This window comes from Lepidothrix coronata, unplaced genomic scaffold (assembly GCF_001604755.1).
Source record: "Lepidothrix coronata isolate B3197 unplaced genomic scaffold, Lepidothrix_coronata-1.0 Scaffold308, whole genome shotgun sequence".
Classification (NCBI taxonomy): domain Eukaryota; kingdom Metazoa; phylum Chordata; class Aves; order Passeriformes; family Pipridae; genus Lepidothrix; species Lepidothrix coronata.
This window is the reverse complement of record NW_016690488.1, coordinates 535,918-553,513: the sequence shown is the minus strand read 5'-3', so window position 1 is coordinate 553,513 and position 17,596 is coordinate 535,918. Positions and strand designations below refer to the sequence as shown.

The window sequence follows — 17,596 nt, the reverse complement described above, 5'->3', positions numbered from 1 at the left end:
AAAATTCTGGCTGCCTGTCAGCTATATATATATCTTCTCTATAAACACTTTGCCTCTGTATAGCTGTTTGAGTGTGTGCAAATGGAGCCAAATTTCCAAATCTGGGTGTTAAAGTTATTTTTTCTGAGCTTATTTTCTCAAACCCACAGGTTTTGACAATCAGATATTTATTCACTACATTTGCAATAGTTTACTAGAAAAGCATAAAAAAAAAATCTAAGTATAAATGTACACATTACATTAAAGTGCGTTAACAAGAAACAAAATTTCATCTCACTTGCACAAAATTGAGGTGTATTCCCATAATCCTAAAGAAAGTGTGGAGCGCGCGCACACACACACGTAAGTGAGTACTTAGCCCTATAACATGGAAGAGTTTGCGTTCTGCTGAAATTCCTCTGTTTGTGATTGTCTACCAAACTAAACCTTTTCTTTGGGATGTACCAAAGGTGCATATGTGAATTCTTGTTTTTTCATTTTGAAGTTTGATTGCTTGGTTAGGGGAGTATTCTAACTTCTTTTTAGAGAATAATTTTTACATTGCTTAACACACGTTTTTGTGTATGGGATTTAATATTAACCAGCACAAGAACTGTTCAGTCCTTCACACCATACCTTCATACCATCTCAAGTCTTAACTTTAGGGAACTGGCTTAGCTTTAAACAGATAGCTGCATCACTTGAAGACTTTTAGTTCTACTGAGGTCTTCTAGGCTCCAAATAGCTGCAAGATATTTTATTTAGAATTTTTAAAAAGGCAAACTTAGGAGGAGGAAGGAAATAATTTTAACTCTGCTCATTGCCTATAATAAATGGGCGAACTGTCTCTATTTACTCTGCTGCATGTTTGATATATATATATAGATTGATACATACATATGGAAATATATATGTGCATACACATGTACACCTCTTTATATAGTCTCTGTGCGTTCCTGACATTTATACACATTTCCTCTCCTTGCATCAGGAAGATAAGGGCTTAAGGTCAATTACACAAAAAACATACAGTATTTTAAGCATAAACCCTATAGTATACAATTTATAGAAAGTGTGAAGATCTAAAATGCTTCAAAAATTTTGCTCACCTGTTCAGTAAAAGACTGCCCATTAGTTTCAGAGGCATAATCTATGAAAACTGTCTTTCAGCAATTTTATAGTCTTATACTTGGATTTTCTGCACTTGTTTCCGTTGATTGTTTGCTTTACAGACTTCTTAGAGATATATTTACCAACTATGTGTCTAACAAAATTACATTTCTTTCAAAGGAAGGAGCAAATTATAATCTTTGGATGCTTGGCAATTCAGTTGCATAATTACCTGCATTCCTTTCCTTTTCCCTCTCCTTTTTTTTCAAATCACAAAATTTTAACCAGGTGGAGGGTGAACAAAGGTTCATCTGGGTAGATGTCACATGAAACTGTTCTGCCTGTGTCCTTGGGCATTAGCGTCTCTTTAGCATTGCTTTATGACTCTGACCATGCGCATACTTGAAATATATGGGAGAGCATATCTCACAGACTGCCTTTAGGGGGATCTCAGTGGTGTTGGGATTAAAGAAATACTATACCAAAATACCTGGAGGGACTTAAAAGCAATTCCTTGCTTTTAAATATACAAAATATATTTTATATATATTTATTTTTATTTATATGTATATTTAAATATTAAATACACAATAAGCAGAGTTAAAATAAGGAGCCTGGCTAGAAAGTGCTAGGAACCAAAGGATTCGCTGCTTGCTTTTCTTTTTTAAGTCTTGTTGTAGAAAGGAGGAAGGTCTGTAAAACGGGAGCTCAATGTGAAGACCTTTGTGGCCCATGTCAATAGGAGCAGTTTTACATGCTGCAGCACACCCTCATACTGGCCAACAGGTGTCCAGGTTGGGATCTGGCATGGATGGAGGTTTCTTTCCCATCAATATAAGCAATTTCTTTCCAAGGGAATTAAGGCAGCTGAACAGATAGAGGACTGGAGGGCTTGCACACACCTGGGTGTTACCTTTGGATGGGACAGAATGGGAGCAGGGAGCTTAACTGACTCCACAACTCTGAAATACTCTTAAGCCTGCCAGTTTTGGTGTTGCTAAGAGAGCTGCATTAGGAGCTTCTCATCTTTGTGGTGATGCTTCTTGTAATTAATGAAAATGGTAAAAGCTTTTTAAACTTCTTAGCAAATTAAATTCTAGCCCTTTTATTTCTCAGTCGATAAAGGAGTCCTGTGATTTGACCACTCATGTAGTAAAGCATCTCCTGCTGTTACAAACACCTCAGTCCAGTGGTAGGTCTGTGCTGAAAACAGCTCAAGAACACTGGCAGTCCTAGTCAGAGTAATTCATCCTTGAGTCAAAGGCCCTTCCTGTGAACACTAGGTTTTACTTACGAGGTTATTTATGGTGTCTTGTTGAAATGGCTTTCCACTGTCTTCATAACTTCCTCTTCTGCTTCAATCATATAAAATTGTAACATAACACTTTTCGTTTCAGCTTAACCATAAAAGTATTATGTATGAAAAATGAAACACAAGTCTGGAAAGTCAGTATGATAAGCACAAAGGATATTCTGTCACATACAAAGCCATCTAGACAATTTGCAGAATGTACAGAAACTTAAAATTGTGCCAAAACCTGAGGTTAAAGGAATAACCATTATTATTAACAGTGCAGCATTATTTAGCAAAGAAATCTTTCAAAAGCCACAGTAAGACAAAAATGGCTGAGAATCTGAATTCACCTTTGGGAACATTTCCAGTTTTTGCTTTTTGAAACAGAGCAGGGAACCCCAGTCTGAAAACTGTATCAGGTTTTCATGTATCATCTGAAGCAGCTTCTAGGGATACCATAAACATATCCTAGGGATACGATAAACGTATCGTAGGGATACGATAAACTACTCTGTGGATTCCATTTTTCTCTTGCCTTCTGGAGCCAGCAGTGTTGTGTTTCAAGTATCAATTTAGTCTTTAGCAAACTGGAGCTAAGTTCCATGGCTAAGCTCTTGTAACTGGGAAATGTCACTGCATTTCCTGCCACTAAATTAATAAAAGGCTTTAAAGTAACACACTACATGGGATATAAAAATAAACAGTTTATTCTATGCAGCATCTATTTCTTTTAAAAGTCAAGATCCTAACTTCTCAATTTCTGTACAAGGTTGTCCTTATGATGCAAAGCCATTCTGAAGAAACTAGCAGAATGGAAGCTGGTAGCTGAGATAGTTCATGGTTTTGGCACTTTGTTTCTGTTAATAATGGTAAAGTATGAAACAATTAATGATGTTAATTTAAAAGGGATATAGGGTTTTAGGGGATTAGCATCTTTATGTTTTCAGTTATCAAGCAGAACGATTTTGGCACCTGAAAGCCAGTATTCCTTCGCTACCAGTAAGAAAACCAGATCTTTTACATTTAGTCTGTTTTGAAGATTGTTACTGCAGTCACAAAGCCTAGACAGATTTTTATAAGCAGATCTGAAAGGTAAGCTGCAGAAGCATGATTTTGTACCAAAAAATGACATTTCTTCAATGTGTTTAGGTGAAAAAAAAATAGAATGCCTTCCTTCTGCCTTCCTTTTCTATTTCAGTGCAGTGCTGTCATAAATATGATCAACAGTTCTGTCGTGTTTCCTTAGCCAGCAGGAATGGCACTTTGATCTTCCATAGATTAAGCAAAAGGATAGGGAAGTGGGATAAATGGGGGGGGAGAGAGGGGAAGAGGGGAAGATGAAAAACAAACCAAAACCAAACTTGTTAAGACCTTCCTGTGATGCTAACATTGCATTTTATAGATGGCTAACATGTTTCAAACTAGTCCAGTCTCTTCCCTAAGTCTACCCAGTCTAATTTATAGGACATCTGGAAACTTGCACCACTTTTTTTATATACAAAATGGACACTTTTTCAGAATATTCTACTAAATCTAATATCCATGTTCTCCATGTTACTCATAATATTTTTCAATGCTCTGGGGAAATCGTACTGAACACAGTATATGTAATGTAGGCTAATTTTGTTTGCTTAAGGTCTATCGGGATCAATTCTGCTCATTTTTTTTCTTTCAGTATACTACCTCAGAATACCACTTGTGTCATCTAATCAGGACACTATCTGTAATATGCCTTTTCACAAACAGAATTTCCAGATGATAATTACAAAGGTTACAGGTTTAGACAGAACTCAGAAATACATTTACATAAGTCGAAGTTACAGATATTATCAAAATTAAATTAGGACTGAGCCAATTAATCTAAAAAATCTAAAAAGGTAAGAAATTCAAAAACCTAATGGAGATCGTTAAGTTCCTGAGATTTTTCTCCATCTCAAACTCTTTTCCCTTCACAAAGAACACAGGGAAATTATACTTAGTCACACAACACAGCGATTTCATCAATATTGTCTGAAAACATACGTATAAGTCCACTTTTCTTAAAATATACTTTTCCTATATTTCTTCCAAGTGAGCAGTTTCTGGTGATGCATAGCAAGAGCCTACTTGTGTTTATAAAAGCTTTTTAGTTTACATAAAAAGTATAATCACAATGCTCCACCTTTTACTGATAAAGCTGATTTTCCAATAAGAAGCTGTCCAGCTAATCAGCTTCCAAAGAGATCTGATGAGCTGACTAGCTTCCAGTTACTAAAGCAGATGGCCCAGCCCTAAACTAGTTCTGTTTCTAAAATAAATAGTGTTGGAAATCTTTCTTTTCTAAATACTTTTCAATTCCCTGTCATGCTCACACACATGTTTCTGGGTTAGTTACAACTTCGCCATTTTTTTCAGGCTCATCTTTCAGAAACTGCTCCACTTCAATAGAGTCCACCTTGGCATCTTCAGGAGTTTTTTCTTCAGATTTGTTTAATTCCTCTCTTTCTGCTGCTTCTTCTTTTGTATGTGGTTCTTCCGATTTTTTCTTAATGCAAAAGAAATTTCCCAAGGCCAATACAAGTGCTGAGGTGGTAACTTCAATTCCAGCAATAATGAATACAAACATGTACCTCCCTGTTGCATCCAGGAGTTTTCCTGAAAAAGGTAACATTCCAGATAATTAACAAAAGCAATTATTTTGCAGCAAATTTTTTCTGCTTTTTTTAAACATTTAAATCACTGCTGTCTAGAATTACCATGACTATCTATAAGCAAGTTTTTCGAAATAGGATTTTAAAAAGTTTAACAAAATATTTCTCAATTATTTCAGTTCAATTTAACAGTCACTGACATTACATCACATCCCAAAACACATACTCCCATGCACACAGTCATGCAATTCAACTGAAATAAAACCAGCCTAGCCTTCATATGCAAGAGATGAAACAAGTGCTATGTATTTCAGATAAAAATGTGTACATCCGTGGCCAGGATCTGTATCATCAACTTCTTCTTGCTCCCACTCTCATTTAACTTTCTCCATGGACTGTCTGCTTAAGAGGCAAATCTTACTTAGTAGTCAGTCTGGAGTAATTGACTGATTCTGACACTTCAGTAAAGTTAAGTTTTCACAGGACTTGGTGGATGTGAAAGAACAGGTGGGAGGATGTGAAGGAAGTGCCTCTCTGAACCTGAAGATCAAAGGAAGTAGTGCATAGTACTTCCATAGAACTCCCATGAAGGGGGTTCTGTCACAATAAAAATACTTCACGTTTGTTAGTGTATGGTGTAAACATTTTATGTCAATAAACTGTTGAGGTTTGGTAGGCAAAGTGTGTTTCAGTTCAGGATCTGTAAAATATATGTTCTTTGATTAGTAATTAATTTTCATTTTTACTTCAAATTAATGAATTTGACTATGTTGTCGTGTTTCCTTATTCTTGGGTTGTGACTCAAGTGCAATAGAAGCAGTCTACCTCCCTTAAAGTAGTCCAGTTTTATACTCCTCCTTGTCAGATTTTTTTTCTTCCAACGTTTTCTTTCATTCTCCAAAACTACCAGGGGTATAGAGAATCTGTCCTAGTGCTTTCCAAAGAAAATTGACAGGTTTCATATTCTGAATCCCAATCAGATATCTGCCAATAAGAGATTCAGTGCAGGCTTTCAGAGGAGAAGTAGCAGCATCTCCAGATGGCAATTTAACCAATACTAAAATGGATCAGAGAAGGAGAAAAGATTCATCCCACTGGTCTATTTCAGAGTGTAACTGCAGAAAGCCTTCGAAGCATGTGCAACACTGGCACAATCTGCATTTCTTGAGTGACTCTCATCCTTTTCTCTGCTCCCTTAAATTTTGTGTAAATGGATGCAGTGCATATGGTTTTGAATTCTGAACTAAATGGAATACTTACCTGCTGATGGTGGACCAATTAGAACAGCCATAGCTTCTGCCAGGAGCACTAAACCGATAGCACTGGAAAACTTCTGAGTACCAACAATAGCCATGAGAACTTCAAATTGAAGAGCACCTACCATTCCATAAGAAATGCCAAAGAAAATGCAAAAGACCACCAGTCCACCATAATCAACAGACATCGAACCCATGAGATCTGTGAAACCATTGAAAATCATAGCAAAACTGAAGAGGTAGACACAGCGTGGTCTAACCCATTTAAGACCAGCTACCATTCCACAAATAGGCCGAGCAAAGATATCAATGAATCCCAGAATAGTCAGAAGAAAAGCTGCTTTGGTGTCTTGATAGCCTAAATCCTTGGCATAACTCACAACAAAAACTGGGGGAACAAAGAGGCCAAGCACCATGATAGATGCTGCTAGGGCATAGATTACAAAACCACCATCTTTAAACACACTGAAATCCAGAAGTTTTTTCTTCACTTTCTTCTCAGCTGGCTCTTTGGTAGCTTCAGATTTTTTGGGTGGCTCCAAAGGTCTCATTAGTGCTCCACATACACAGCAGTTGAGCAGCATCCCACCCAGTATAAGGAATCCTCCTCTCCAGCCATACTCATGTTGTAGTATCTGCCCCAGCGGTGATAGAGCACAAAGAAACACTGGACTCCCAGCGGCAGAGAGCCCGTTGGCCAAGGGCCGGCGTTTGTCAAAGTAACGGTTTAACATGATGAGTGACGGCTGAAAGTTTAGTGCCAGACCCAAACCTGTAACAGAGGATACATAAAAAATAATACCGGCCTACAGTATCACTATTAAAGAAATTACGATTACACATAAAGAGAAAATAGTTTTATTCCAAATGGACAGAAGAAATCTAAGGTAACATTTTTTAAGCATTCCACCTCCATAATATTCTTATACTTTATGATTACACTTCATGCTATTAAATATTCATAGCAAAAATAAATGACAGTTTAATTCCACATTTATCTGCCATCTTTATTAAAATCCATTTGGGTGATCATGATGCTTCCAGGTATTTATCACATTTAGAAAACTTCAACCTAAAGCTAAGACATAAGTTAACTCATTTTCAGCAATACACACTACTTACCAGTAATCACACCTGCAGTTAGATAGATCTGAACGATGCTTGTACAGAAGGAAGCTATCACCATCCCCATGGAGGCAAAAAGGCCACCCACCAGCATGACAGGACGACAGCCAAAGCGGTTGACACATACACTACACAGTGGACCTAGGCAAGAAAAGCAAGTTAGAGTTGCTAAGATAAACGAATCTTTGGGATTGATTTTATGTCACTTTGCATTTCTTCTTTGGTGGACTTCACAGAGGTTGGAGTCAATGATCTTAAAGGTCTAAGGTCTTCCCAACCTCAGTGATTCTGTGATTCTTTCCTGCTTTCTCCATACAGTCAAGCCAATCAGGCTTTCCTCTACAGTCAAATACTTATCTTTTTTGTCTTCAGAGTGCTGTGCAATTTTTCTTTTGCATCATCTAGTAAATACTGAGTTACAGAGACTTAATTTAAATCCAAGCTGGATTTAAATAACTGTTTGATTTATGTGATTAATAGTAATGCTTCTTTGGAATGCCTTACTTGCACACAAGTAACGATAGGCAGTCATGATACATGCTGTAAATAGCCGTATGATTTACAAACTTCATTGTATGACACAATACTGTTTCAAAAACAGATAACTACTCACCTGTTCCATAAAGCATGGCCAACAGAATGGAGGAAATCCATGCAGTGTCACTATATCCAATGCCAAATTCCCGGATAAGTTCTTTAAAGAAAACACTAACTGCCTTAGGAAAGGCGTAGGAGAATCCTGTGATGATAAAACAGCCAAAAAGGACAGCCCAGCCCCAGCCTCCATCAGGGGCTTTAACACCAGATGGACCATCATCAGCTACTACAGCTCCCATGATGAAGCTTGCGTGTTCCCTAAGAAACAAAAAGCAATTAGTATCTATAGACATTGGGATGATTATCTAACCAAAATTGGCAAAAATTGGAGAACGATTAAAAATAAGGTATAGGATGGCTTTAAATAAAAGTCTTGAAGATGCACTGCAATTGTACCTATTCCTTGTTCAGGTTTAGTTCTTACAAAGCTTGCAAAAATACATAAAAAGGAGATGCACATATCTGTGTTCTGAATGTCCCCTCACAGCTCTCAAAGTCAAAACTGGATTTCAACCAAATCACCGTTCCAGAGAAAAAGTGAAGCCATTACAGCAGATCAGGGATGTATTTGATTTTCACAGATATGTAATAACTACTGCATTAAAGTCTGCGGGATTTTTGTTACAAGACCTTGTTATGTGAAGCTCCTGGACTATGCCTGTAGAAGATCTGGTGCATCGCAAGAGTTCTGTGCAACAGTGGACTAATCACCCTGGCTTTTTGTTCCTACTGAGGATAGCAATACCTCCCTGATACTCTGCTATCTTGAAAAGATATAGAGATCCCTTGAGATGCTGAGAAGTTGTCAGCCATCGAGTAAGTACCTAAGCTAAAGTGCAGTGAAAATCTGCACAGGCAGTCTTTGTGGATGCTGGGAGTTAGTAACTGTAGCAATGTTCAGTATCACTGCCTGCGTGAAGCAAATACTTTCCATTGTTGTTGTTAGTACATTAGCAGTTAAAAAAAAAAAGTATATTTCATGAATCTATTTTTTCACATCTATAAGCAGTCATAAGCAGCTTTGCATATGAAAAATCTTTTCTCATGAGAATGTGTAATGCTGCCAAGTCTTAGAGAGATACGGGGTGAAAAAAGACACTGAAAAGGCACAAAGTGTCCCCATATGTTATGTGAGGAGTGCAGGGAGGTATTGCATCACAGCAATTAGGTTTTTGTAGGGTCTGTGTACTACAAAAGCCTTGAAAATGTTGAGGTGAGCTTCAAACAAGTTACACATTAAATCTTACATGTACAAAAATTGGCCATTTCTTTAAAGTTCAGCTGATTACTCCTATTGTGTCAGTGTTCTCTACAAAAGTGCCCAAAAGAGGAGTGCAAGCATGGTTGCACATCAGAGGTGTTCATCACTGAAGAATGCTTCTGCTTTCAACAGAATAGGCTTGCACAGCGATTGTTGTAAATGGGGAACTATGTAGTTCTTACATCTCCATTTCCCAACCAGACTGTGTGTGGCACAACGATCTGATGAAGACTTGTCTAGACAACTGAGCACCAAATGTATGATTGTTAATACGCCTGTACGGACATACTTACTATGGCATTTAGACCAGCACTCCCACTTCTTGGAAGAAACAACTTTATATACAGATACAGAAACAAATCTTGCCACGACTATTGCTGTTTTATTACCCTGGGCTGTACAAGAACAGTAAGTGTCATAGTACTGGCTTCACCAGTTTTCTGGTTTCTGGAAATCAGATAGAAAACAATTCATCTTAAGTCCATACAACTAGAACATAAAATGGTTTAACAATAAGGGAAACTGAATACCTCAACAAAACCAGTCATCTGAGGCTGCAGATGGCTCATTTGCTGATTGCTGTAAGAATATGTAAAAATACATAGCTTGGTAGACTGGGCAATTTCTGCAGCAGGCTTTAGGTTCCTAAATAAGTCTTAAGATGCATCTCTGCACTTCTGACACTGGGATCTGTCCACCCTTCAAAATTGTTTTTCCCAGTAACTTCTGTTTGATAGAAGTTATAAAGCCTTATTCAAATAAGGGCTTATTTTTTTGAAGCAAAAACTAGACAGTACAGAGTAGGTACACAAAGTGTAATCCTTTGTGACAGTGGCAACTCTCTAGTATGGATGATAACAGGGGAAATGCTGATTAAAGTATCTCAGTTCAAATGTATAAAGAACAGCAATAAGATAAAAAACTGGAGTCCAGGGCGTAGGAGGAATTGTCACTTGCACTACTTCCAAACTGTCAGAACATTTCATTGGGAGTGAATGTTTAAAATGTTGGGGGAAAGGGTTGCGGAAATTTTGATCGTTTGCATTAAACATCTAGTAGCAACATAAAGTTAGCAATAATACATGAGCATGCTTTGTTGAAAAATAGCAACTGGCAATCTCTCCAGACTGCTTAAAGTGCCGGATAGGGATATTCAGTGGCTTATGGCATTCACCCCCGTGCTGCTTTCTGCACACAGGCGCGGTGAATCGACTTTACTGCGTCGACAGGAAAGATGTTCAAAGGGCAGCCTCTGCAGTCCTACAGTGCAGAGTCCCGACATCTGCGTGAGGAAGCGCCCGTCCAGAACCAGTTAGCTGGCAGCTCGCTTGTTCCTTCATAAGGGAACCGTTCGAGCTTCTCCGGGGGGACAGAAGTGAACCCGGCGCTCCAGGTCCGCCGCGAGTGCGGCCCGGGGGAAGCCCCGGGCGGGCGGGGTGTGGAGGCCGCTCCCGCCGCGGCCCCGCGTGACCCGCGCTGTGGCGGCCCCGCCGCACTGAGACGTGCGGGACGTGACTGGGCGAGGGGCGGGCGCTGCCCGCGGGCTGCGGGCGGGGCCGGGGCTGCTCCCCCGCCCAGCGCTCGCGGCGGCCGGAGCTCGGTTCCCCTATACGAGGTGGAAACATCCTCCTCCGTTGCCGTCCTTTCATGCCCAGCAGAGCAAGTCGGCCTGTAAGAGACATATTCTGTTCCACCTGCCCTACGGGACTTACCATCTTTGCTACGAAAAACAGTCTCTAAAACGGTTTTATGTGCTGCTGTGATGAAAGAGCAAGACTTGCTGATGTGAGGGAACCTGGCCTACTTTCCAGCATTCATAAAAATAAGCCTATGGGGAAACAAACAGTATCATCCATTTACTCTTCTTTTTGTCCTGTCTGTTACCACATTTGGTTAAAAATAACCATAAACCAGCATAACAGATCTTCAAATGTCATCCTTTTAAAAGTGGTTTAATTTGCACATGCATACATCAAAAAGAAACCTCTCTTACGAGGAAAGGCTGAGAGAATTGGGATTGATCAGCCTGGAGAAGAGGATGCTCTGGAGCATCCTTATTGCAGCCTTCCAGTGCCTGAAGGGGTACAAGAAGGCTGGAGAGGGACTTGTTACAAGGGCATGTAGTGAGAGGACAAGGGGGAATGGCTTCAAACTGACAGACAGTAGGTTTAGGTTAGATATTAGGAGGGTGTGAGGGTGGTGAGGCCGTGGCACAGGTTGCCCAGAGAAGCTGTGGCTGCCCCATCCTTGGAAGTGTCCAAGGCCAGGTTGGACGGGGCTTGGTGCAACTTGGTCTAGTGGAAGGTGTCCCTGCCCATGGCAGGGGGCTTGGAATAAGAAGAACATTAAGGTCCCTTTCAACCCTAACCATTCTGTGATTCTACCATTAATATTATTCATATGGTTTTGTCCATCAGTAGTTCATGGTAACACACCAAAATTAAAAACTGTTAACCAGAACTAAATGAACACAGCAGAAGATGTACTTCATCCTCTTGCTGTGTGCCTTACTAGGCTAGATTGTATTCACCTCCTTAAGAACTAATAAGGAAGTAGTGCAGAGGTTCCCTCCCGTGTAAGATGTGCAAACAAGGGCAGTACTTTTAGAAAAGCTGGGCTTGTGGTTGATTTGCACAGGTAAAGTTTTTATTTATGATTTTGCTTCAGTGCTGGGATGCTGTCAAAGCCTGCTAAGACAGGAGGCGACTGCATAACTATTGCAACAGCTTGCTTTGCTTTCTGCTTTTGCTAGCTCAGCCCTATTTAGAGGCAAAGGATTACATTTAACTGGTTGCAGCTCAGTTTCGTATCTCCACAACAAACATGATAGTATTGTCAGTATTTATTCCAGATTCCTTCTATCATGAATAGGTTCTTGCTTTGGTTATGTCTAAAACAAAGGGAACAAATGTAGTTAAATACATGGGGTTTCATTTTCCTGATATTATCTTCCTGTCGCTATGGAAACTAGTATAGGCTCAGTTAGGAGGAAATACTAGGTGATTGTCAGGAGCATTGTGGGTGGTGGTTTTGGTGTGATGTCTATAAAAGGGGAGCATTTGGATTATAAAAAGGAGCAGCTAGAAATTGCAAGAATCTATTATTTGTGTTTAGCCAATACTCTTATTGGCCACATCGCAGTACTTCATGGTCAGCAGTATGGGTAGAAAGGACATTTGTGAGTATGTAGGCAGACCTATATATCTCAAGTCTAAGCAGACTAAACAAAATATATATGTTTTTCATGGTTTTGAGTGAAGAATCCTAAGACTAACCAACCTACTGAAATTTTGCAGGCAATTACTCCTGCAAAAGTATTTTTATTTTAATATTCTTGACCCTTGTGACAGCCCTCTGCATTTAGAACAACTACACTTTGCATTGACATCACGGACATCTGCCTATTCAGCATGACTTTAAGTCTTTCCTGATTCTCTAAATACTAATACATATATCTGTAAATCAAATTTTATTTATTACAACTCAAGTACTTCATAGAAACCATTTTGATGGGCCACTGGTATAACACACTAGTGCATTTCTTGTGGCTTACCTGCTTAAATATCAGCCAATTGAATTACACGTTCATTCCAAAGGCTGCTGCAAACTTCTGTTTCCTACAAAATTATTACCATATTTGCCAATGCCTACCCTGACCTTCTCTCCTTACCACAAAGCCCCATAGGGACTTCCACTCTCCCATTTTGGCCTCCACTGTTTTATCAGAGACAGTTTTCCAGATCTGCTGCCTTTCTTAAGGGTTTGCCAGCTTTCACCATTCTCTCATCTCTCTCTCAAAACTCCTAGGATAATCCCGTGCTGTCTGTAGCTGTAAGTAACGTTCCATACCAACACTTAACTATTAATCAATCTCCAGTCCCCATTTAGCTGCAAAATGTCTTAAGCGTTCACTGCTACAGCACAGTGAGTAAAATTCATCACAAGTTATTAGCAGACTGCAATGACACACTGCAATTTTTATGTGTAGCAAATAATACTAACCAGTCTAGATTCTATTATCCGGGTAAAGTGCTCTACAGGGAAAGTTGTGCCTATTTATTTGTTTGTTTATGTCATACAATGAAAATGTTGGAACCCTGCTCTTTACATTATTTGGGAAAACAAATATACTAGTCCTATAACAATAGCAATGTCAACCTCCGTAGTTATTGTATCTATATCAAATGCCCACTTTCTGGAGAAGCGGATTTATTTTTCTAAAGCCTACAGGTTTTTTTACACCACAACGATTACCATAAGTGCATTAATGTCATAATCACAGCAGCTCCTTAAGACCAGAGAACATGTGCCCTTTCTGTGTTCACAGAAAAGTGACAAACATGCCTTCAGTTGTATTGGAATTATCTGGCTGCTTTCAAAAATATAAGTAGCAGACCCCCAACTTCAGCTGAATACTTACAACTAATTTTCATGTATCGTGAAAATTAATTTCAGCCCTGCAGCTGTGGTGGCTTTGCAATGTGTTGAAGCTTTAAAAAAACAGAAAATTCTTGGAGAAGTGTCCTTATATTGCCTAGTATAAAACCAAAAAGTGACAGAGCTAAATAAACACTAATTAAGGGTCTAGTCCTGTCACCTGCTGGAGGTATGTGCTAATTTTTGCAGAATACCATGGAACTACCGTGATGTATAAAGTGCTTGTATGCGCTTGTATCTCAAGCCAGGTTAGCACATGTAGCTGAATATACTGAGAAAAGATGGCCTGGCTCAGAGGTGTCATTTTACACAATCACTTTGGACAGTGCAGCTGCATAATAGGGTGTTATACACTGAGATATGTGAATTCCCACTTCAGTCACAATTTAAAACATCACCTTAATATTTTTATAATATATAAAGTATATAAAATATAATATAGAAAATAATATAAAGATATAATATATAAAATAAAAATATAATATATAAAATAATATATCTTGTGTTATACTTCTGACTGAACCACAACAGGTGTACTGTACTAATAGATTCTGGTTTACATTTTAAAGCGGCTGACTGCCACACCGCTTCCTCCGAAATAACCATTGCAAAACCATACTTGACTTTACTCTGAGACATTCTATACTAAACGGTCTTCCAATTGCTTTAGCCAAAAAGCACGCAAACCCGCTGCCCAAGAGGAGCGCATTTCCACAGCCAGTGCTAACGGTCTGTGCCCGAGAGGAAGTTGTATTGCTGCAATTCAACTCCACCTTTGTTCACTTTTTCTTCGCGGAACCTCTTAGAAGATGGCAAGCCGCAGACCATTCCCGGTGGATTGCGAGCAGCAGCAAAAATGGGCTCCTTCCCAAGAAGTGGAAAGGGGTTGCGGCGGCCGCCCCGCAAGGGAGGAGCGGGGTCGGGAAAACAATGGTGGCGGTCGTGGCGCCGCCAACGGCCACGGCCACGACCGCCCGAGCGGCGCTCCGGGGGGGGCACGTAGCCGAGGGGGCTCCTGCGGAGCACTCGGCGATGCTCGCGAAGCCCAGGGAGGCTCCCCACCGTTCTCAGAGCGCTCGCTGAACCGAGTAACGGAGTTCATGCCCGGGGCTGCCACGAGTCCTTTACGAAGGGACGGTCCTCAGTCTGCACGTCGCTCGCTCTGACGGATCTGAGCGGTCACCACTGTGACAAAGAACTCCGAAATTCACCCCCCGGGGCTCGACACTGAAACAGGAGGTGAGCAGCAGCGAAGGGATCGCGGAGGCGAGGCTTTCGCGGAGACCCTCTTCGCCCAGTAACGGTCTGAGGCCAGGGATGACGGGAACAAAGCCGGAGCTCGCGGGTGTCTCACGAGCCACCGGTGTGGCACTGTACGTGCGCTGGGGCCGGCGGCACCGCAAGCCGAGACGTGACCCGGCGCCAAAGGGGGAAGAAGCTGGGGGCAGCGCTCTCCCGTAGCGGGCAGAGCGGGGCTTGGTCGCCAGCACTGCTCTGCGCCCGGACAGCGCTTTCAGGCCGTTGGCTGTGAGGACGTTGGGCGACCCATACGGCAACGAGGGTTTTCCGAGGAAAAGATGCGCCCTCTTGGTCCCATGCGCGGGGAGAAACGCAGCCAGTGGGACGGCGCCCCGCCGTCCCTCGTGAGGTGGCGCCAAGGGGGGCGAGGACAGTCGGCGTCGTGCCCACCGCCGCACCGGCGCCCAGCGCAGCCTCTGGGCGAGGGATGAACCCTCGCCTCCCGCGCTGCGCTCGCCAAAGCTTAGAAGGCGCTCGGGCGCATCCGCCGGCTCGGACAGCCCCACGCGGAGATGCGCCCTCGGTGAGCCGGGGGCTTTGAGGTCGGTTCACGCGGCTCGGGAACCCCCCGCCATCCCCGCGCTCCCCGCGCTCCCCACGGCGTTCGGCCCCGTGCGCCAGGCAAGCGCTCCGCAACATCACGCACGACGGCTCCGCCTCAGTACCTGAGTCACGTCCCGCGCCTCACCGAGAGGATGACCGTGCTCGCGCCGGACCGCAGCTGCTGTCCCCGTGCGCCCGCACACACCCGCCCCAGCCCGTCTGGTCCCGCCGGCTGCGGAGCTCCGGCGCGGCGGGTCTGTGGCTCTCGCCCCTCCCCTGCCACAGCGAGGGCGCCCTGGGTCCTACTGCCGCCGTGACTCCTTCCCGCTGCTACGGGTTCTCCCGCGCAGGGCCGGCCGCGTGCTGCGCGGCCCCGGGAGGCCGGCGCGGGGCTGGGTCCTGCCGGCGTGGATGATGGACTGGCTGTCCAGAGGTCCAGAGGAGCAGGACCTGAGCTGTGGACTTCAACGTATGAATGGACTTCTACAGTGGAGGTTTGTTCTGTGCTGCTATTTCTGTTTTCCAGGGAGCGATCGCAATTTCTTCATTGTCTCATGAGACATTGTCGCACGAGAGCGACTCTTACAAGCTTCCTTGCCTTGTTGTTTTCTTCTCAGCTATTTTGAGTGTGATACTGTGCATTTTGCAGATAACTTACAGGCTTCCCTCCTCATCCTCTACAAAGAGAGTGCTCCCTGCAAATATGCTTGCTTGAGACATCTCCTTTTACATCAAGACGGACTTAGCTTTCTGCACTGATCTGTTGTTGGTCTACTGCTATTCATACAAATGTTGGATTATAAAACTGAGTGTGTGTTCATACTGCTATTTAGCATCTGTGAAAGTTGTGAGCTTCTCAAGTACACTACAGAAAGTATCACTCTTTGGGGTACTCGGTGCTTAGGAAATTCAGGAGTAGGTGCTCTACTCCTTTGTGTGCTTATAGCACACAATCCAGTGTGTAGGGGAGTGACTGTCCCCCTGTGCTGGGCACTCGTGAGCCCGCACCTTGAATCCTGTGTTCAGGTTTTGGCCCCTCACGACAAGACAGACGTTGAGAGACTGGAGTGTGTCCAGAGAAGGGAACAGGTATGGGGAAGGGTCTGGAGCACAAAGACCAGCTGAGCGAGGTGGCAGGGTTCAGCCTGGAGAAACAGAGGCTCAGGAGGGACCTTCTTGCCCTGACAGGAGGGTAGAGCCAGGTGGGGATTGGGCTTTGCTCCTGGGGAGCAAGGGACAGGACAAGAGGAAACAGCTTTGAATTGTGTCAGGGGAGGTTTAGATTGGATATTAGGAAAAATTTCTTCTCCAAAAGGGTTATCAAGCATTGGAATGGGCTGTCCAGGGAGTTGGTGGACTCACCATCCCCGAGGTTAACAGCTGGACTCAATGCTCTTAAAAAACCAGTCTTTTCCAATTTAAATGATTCTTTGATTCCTATCACTGGTGTGGAGATGCACAGGAGTAAGGTTCCAACCAGAAGAGGACAGGTAGGATACAGTATTGTCTTTTGAGAACTATGGTATTGTAGAGATTAGTAGCTTCCAATATTTTAGAACCTTACTGAGATCATGTAATACCGAGGGAGGATCTGAAACTCTTCTAATGACTTAGAAGTTTCTTCTTTTCCCTGCACATTATGTTTGTGTTGGCTTTTGGTTCAGTTTTGATGAACTGTAGTACCCATTTGTCCATGCTTAGAGATTCATTGCAGTAATGTGTGAAGATGAGCAATTTTGGGTAGATAGCATATAGCCAGTAAGACCTACATTGCTAATCTTAAAGATCAGTAAAGCCAGTTTTTGACTGTCTACCATTATCCGAATTTAGGCCATTTACTTGCAGGCTAGATGAAGTTAATTGCAGGAGAGCAGAAACCACTGATTGTCATGGAGTTTCTGAAGCAAGCTGTGCAGTGCCTGAGGCCCAACACAATTGGTGAAGTCTAGCAGCTGGAGACATTTTTATGTCTTCACACAGGTAATCTTGGGTCTTCAGGAAAAGGAAGTATTATCTCCATTCCCAGTCCCAAAGAACTGGAAAAACTTCAGGTTTTGAGAGGAAG

General features: G+C 42.2%; 2 protein-coding genes across 10 annotated transcripts in view; one reads left to right on the top strand and one right to left on the bottom strand.

Moving 5' to 3' along the window:
* Positions 1 to 129: 129 nt before the first annotated feature.
* SLC16A3 (solute carrier family 16 member 3) lies at positions 130 to 15,756 on the bottom strand. Of its 5 annotated transcripts, XM_017837698.1 has the most exons (7): positions 14,463 to 14,667; positions 10,965 to 11,080; positions 9,546 to 9,699; positions 8,008 to 8,249; positions 7,392 to 7,535; positions 6,274 to 7,041; positions 4,140 to 5,017 (listed from the first exon to the last, which is right to left on the bottom strand). In XM_017837698.1, the coding sequence occupies exons 4-7, from the start codon at positions 8,228 to 8,230 to the stop codon at positions 4,731 to 4,733; spliced, it is 1,422 nt and encodes a 473-aa protein (XP_017693187.1). In that variant the 5' UTR covers positions 8,231 to 8,249; positions 9,546 to 9,699; positions 10,965 to 11,080; positions 14,463 to 14,667; the 3' UTR covers positions 4,140 to 4,730. The 5 variants fall into 5 exon arrangements, with proteins under 5 accessions (XP_017693186.1, XP_017693187.1, XP_017693189.1 ...); XM_017837700.1 differs by lacking the exon at positions 9,546 to 9,699; XM_017837697.1 differs by lacking the exons at positions 9,546 to 9,699; positions 10,965 to 11,080; positions 14,463 to 14,667 and adding an exon at positions 15,654 to 15,756 and having other exon boundaries at positions 130 to 5,017.
* The window catches only part of CCDC57 (coiled-coil domain containing 57), a 39,089-nt gene continuing 32,350 nt past the window's right edge, over positions 10,858 to 17,596 (top strand). Inside the window, exons 1-2 of one of the 5 annotated variants that reach the window (XM_017837688.1) lie at positions 10,858 to 10,923; positions 17,377 to 17,511. In XM_017837688.1, the coding sequence (XP_017693177.1) occupies positions 17,498 to 17,511 (14 nt within the window). In that variant the 5' untranslated portion in view covers positions 10,858 to 10,923; positions 17,377 to 17,497. Of the gene's footprint in view, positions 10,924 to 14,695; positions 14,929 to 16,012; positions 16,026 to 17,376; positions 17,512 to 17,596 lie in introns of those variants that run through there. The other 4 variants (XM_017837689.1, XM_017837690.1, XM_017837695.1 and 1 more) reach the window with 4 other exon arrangements.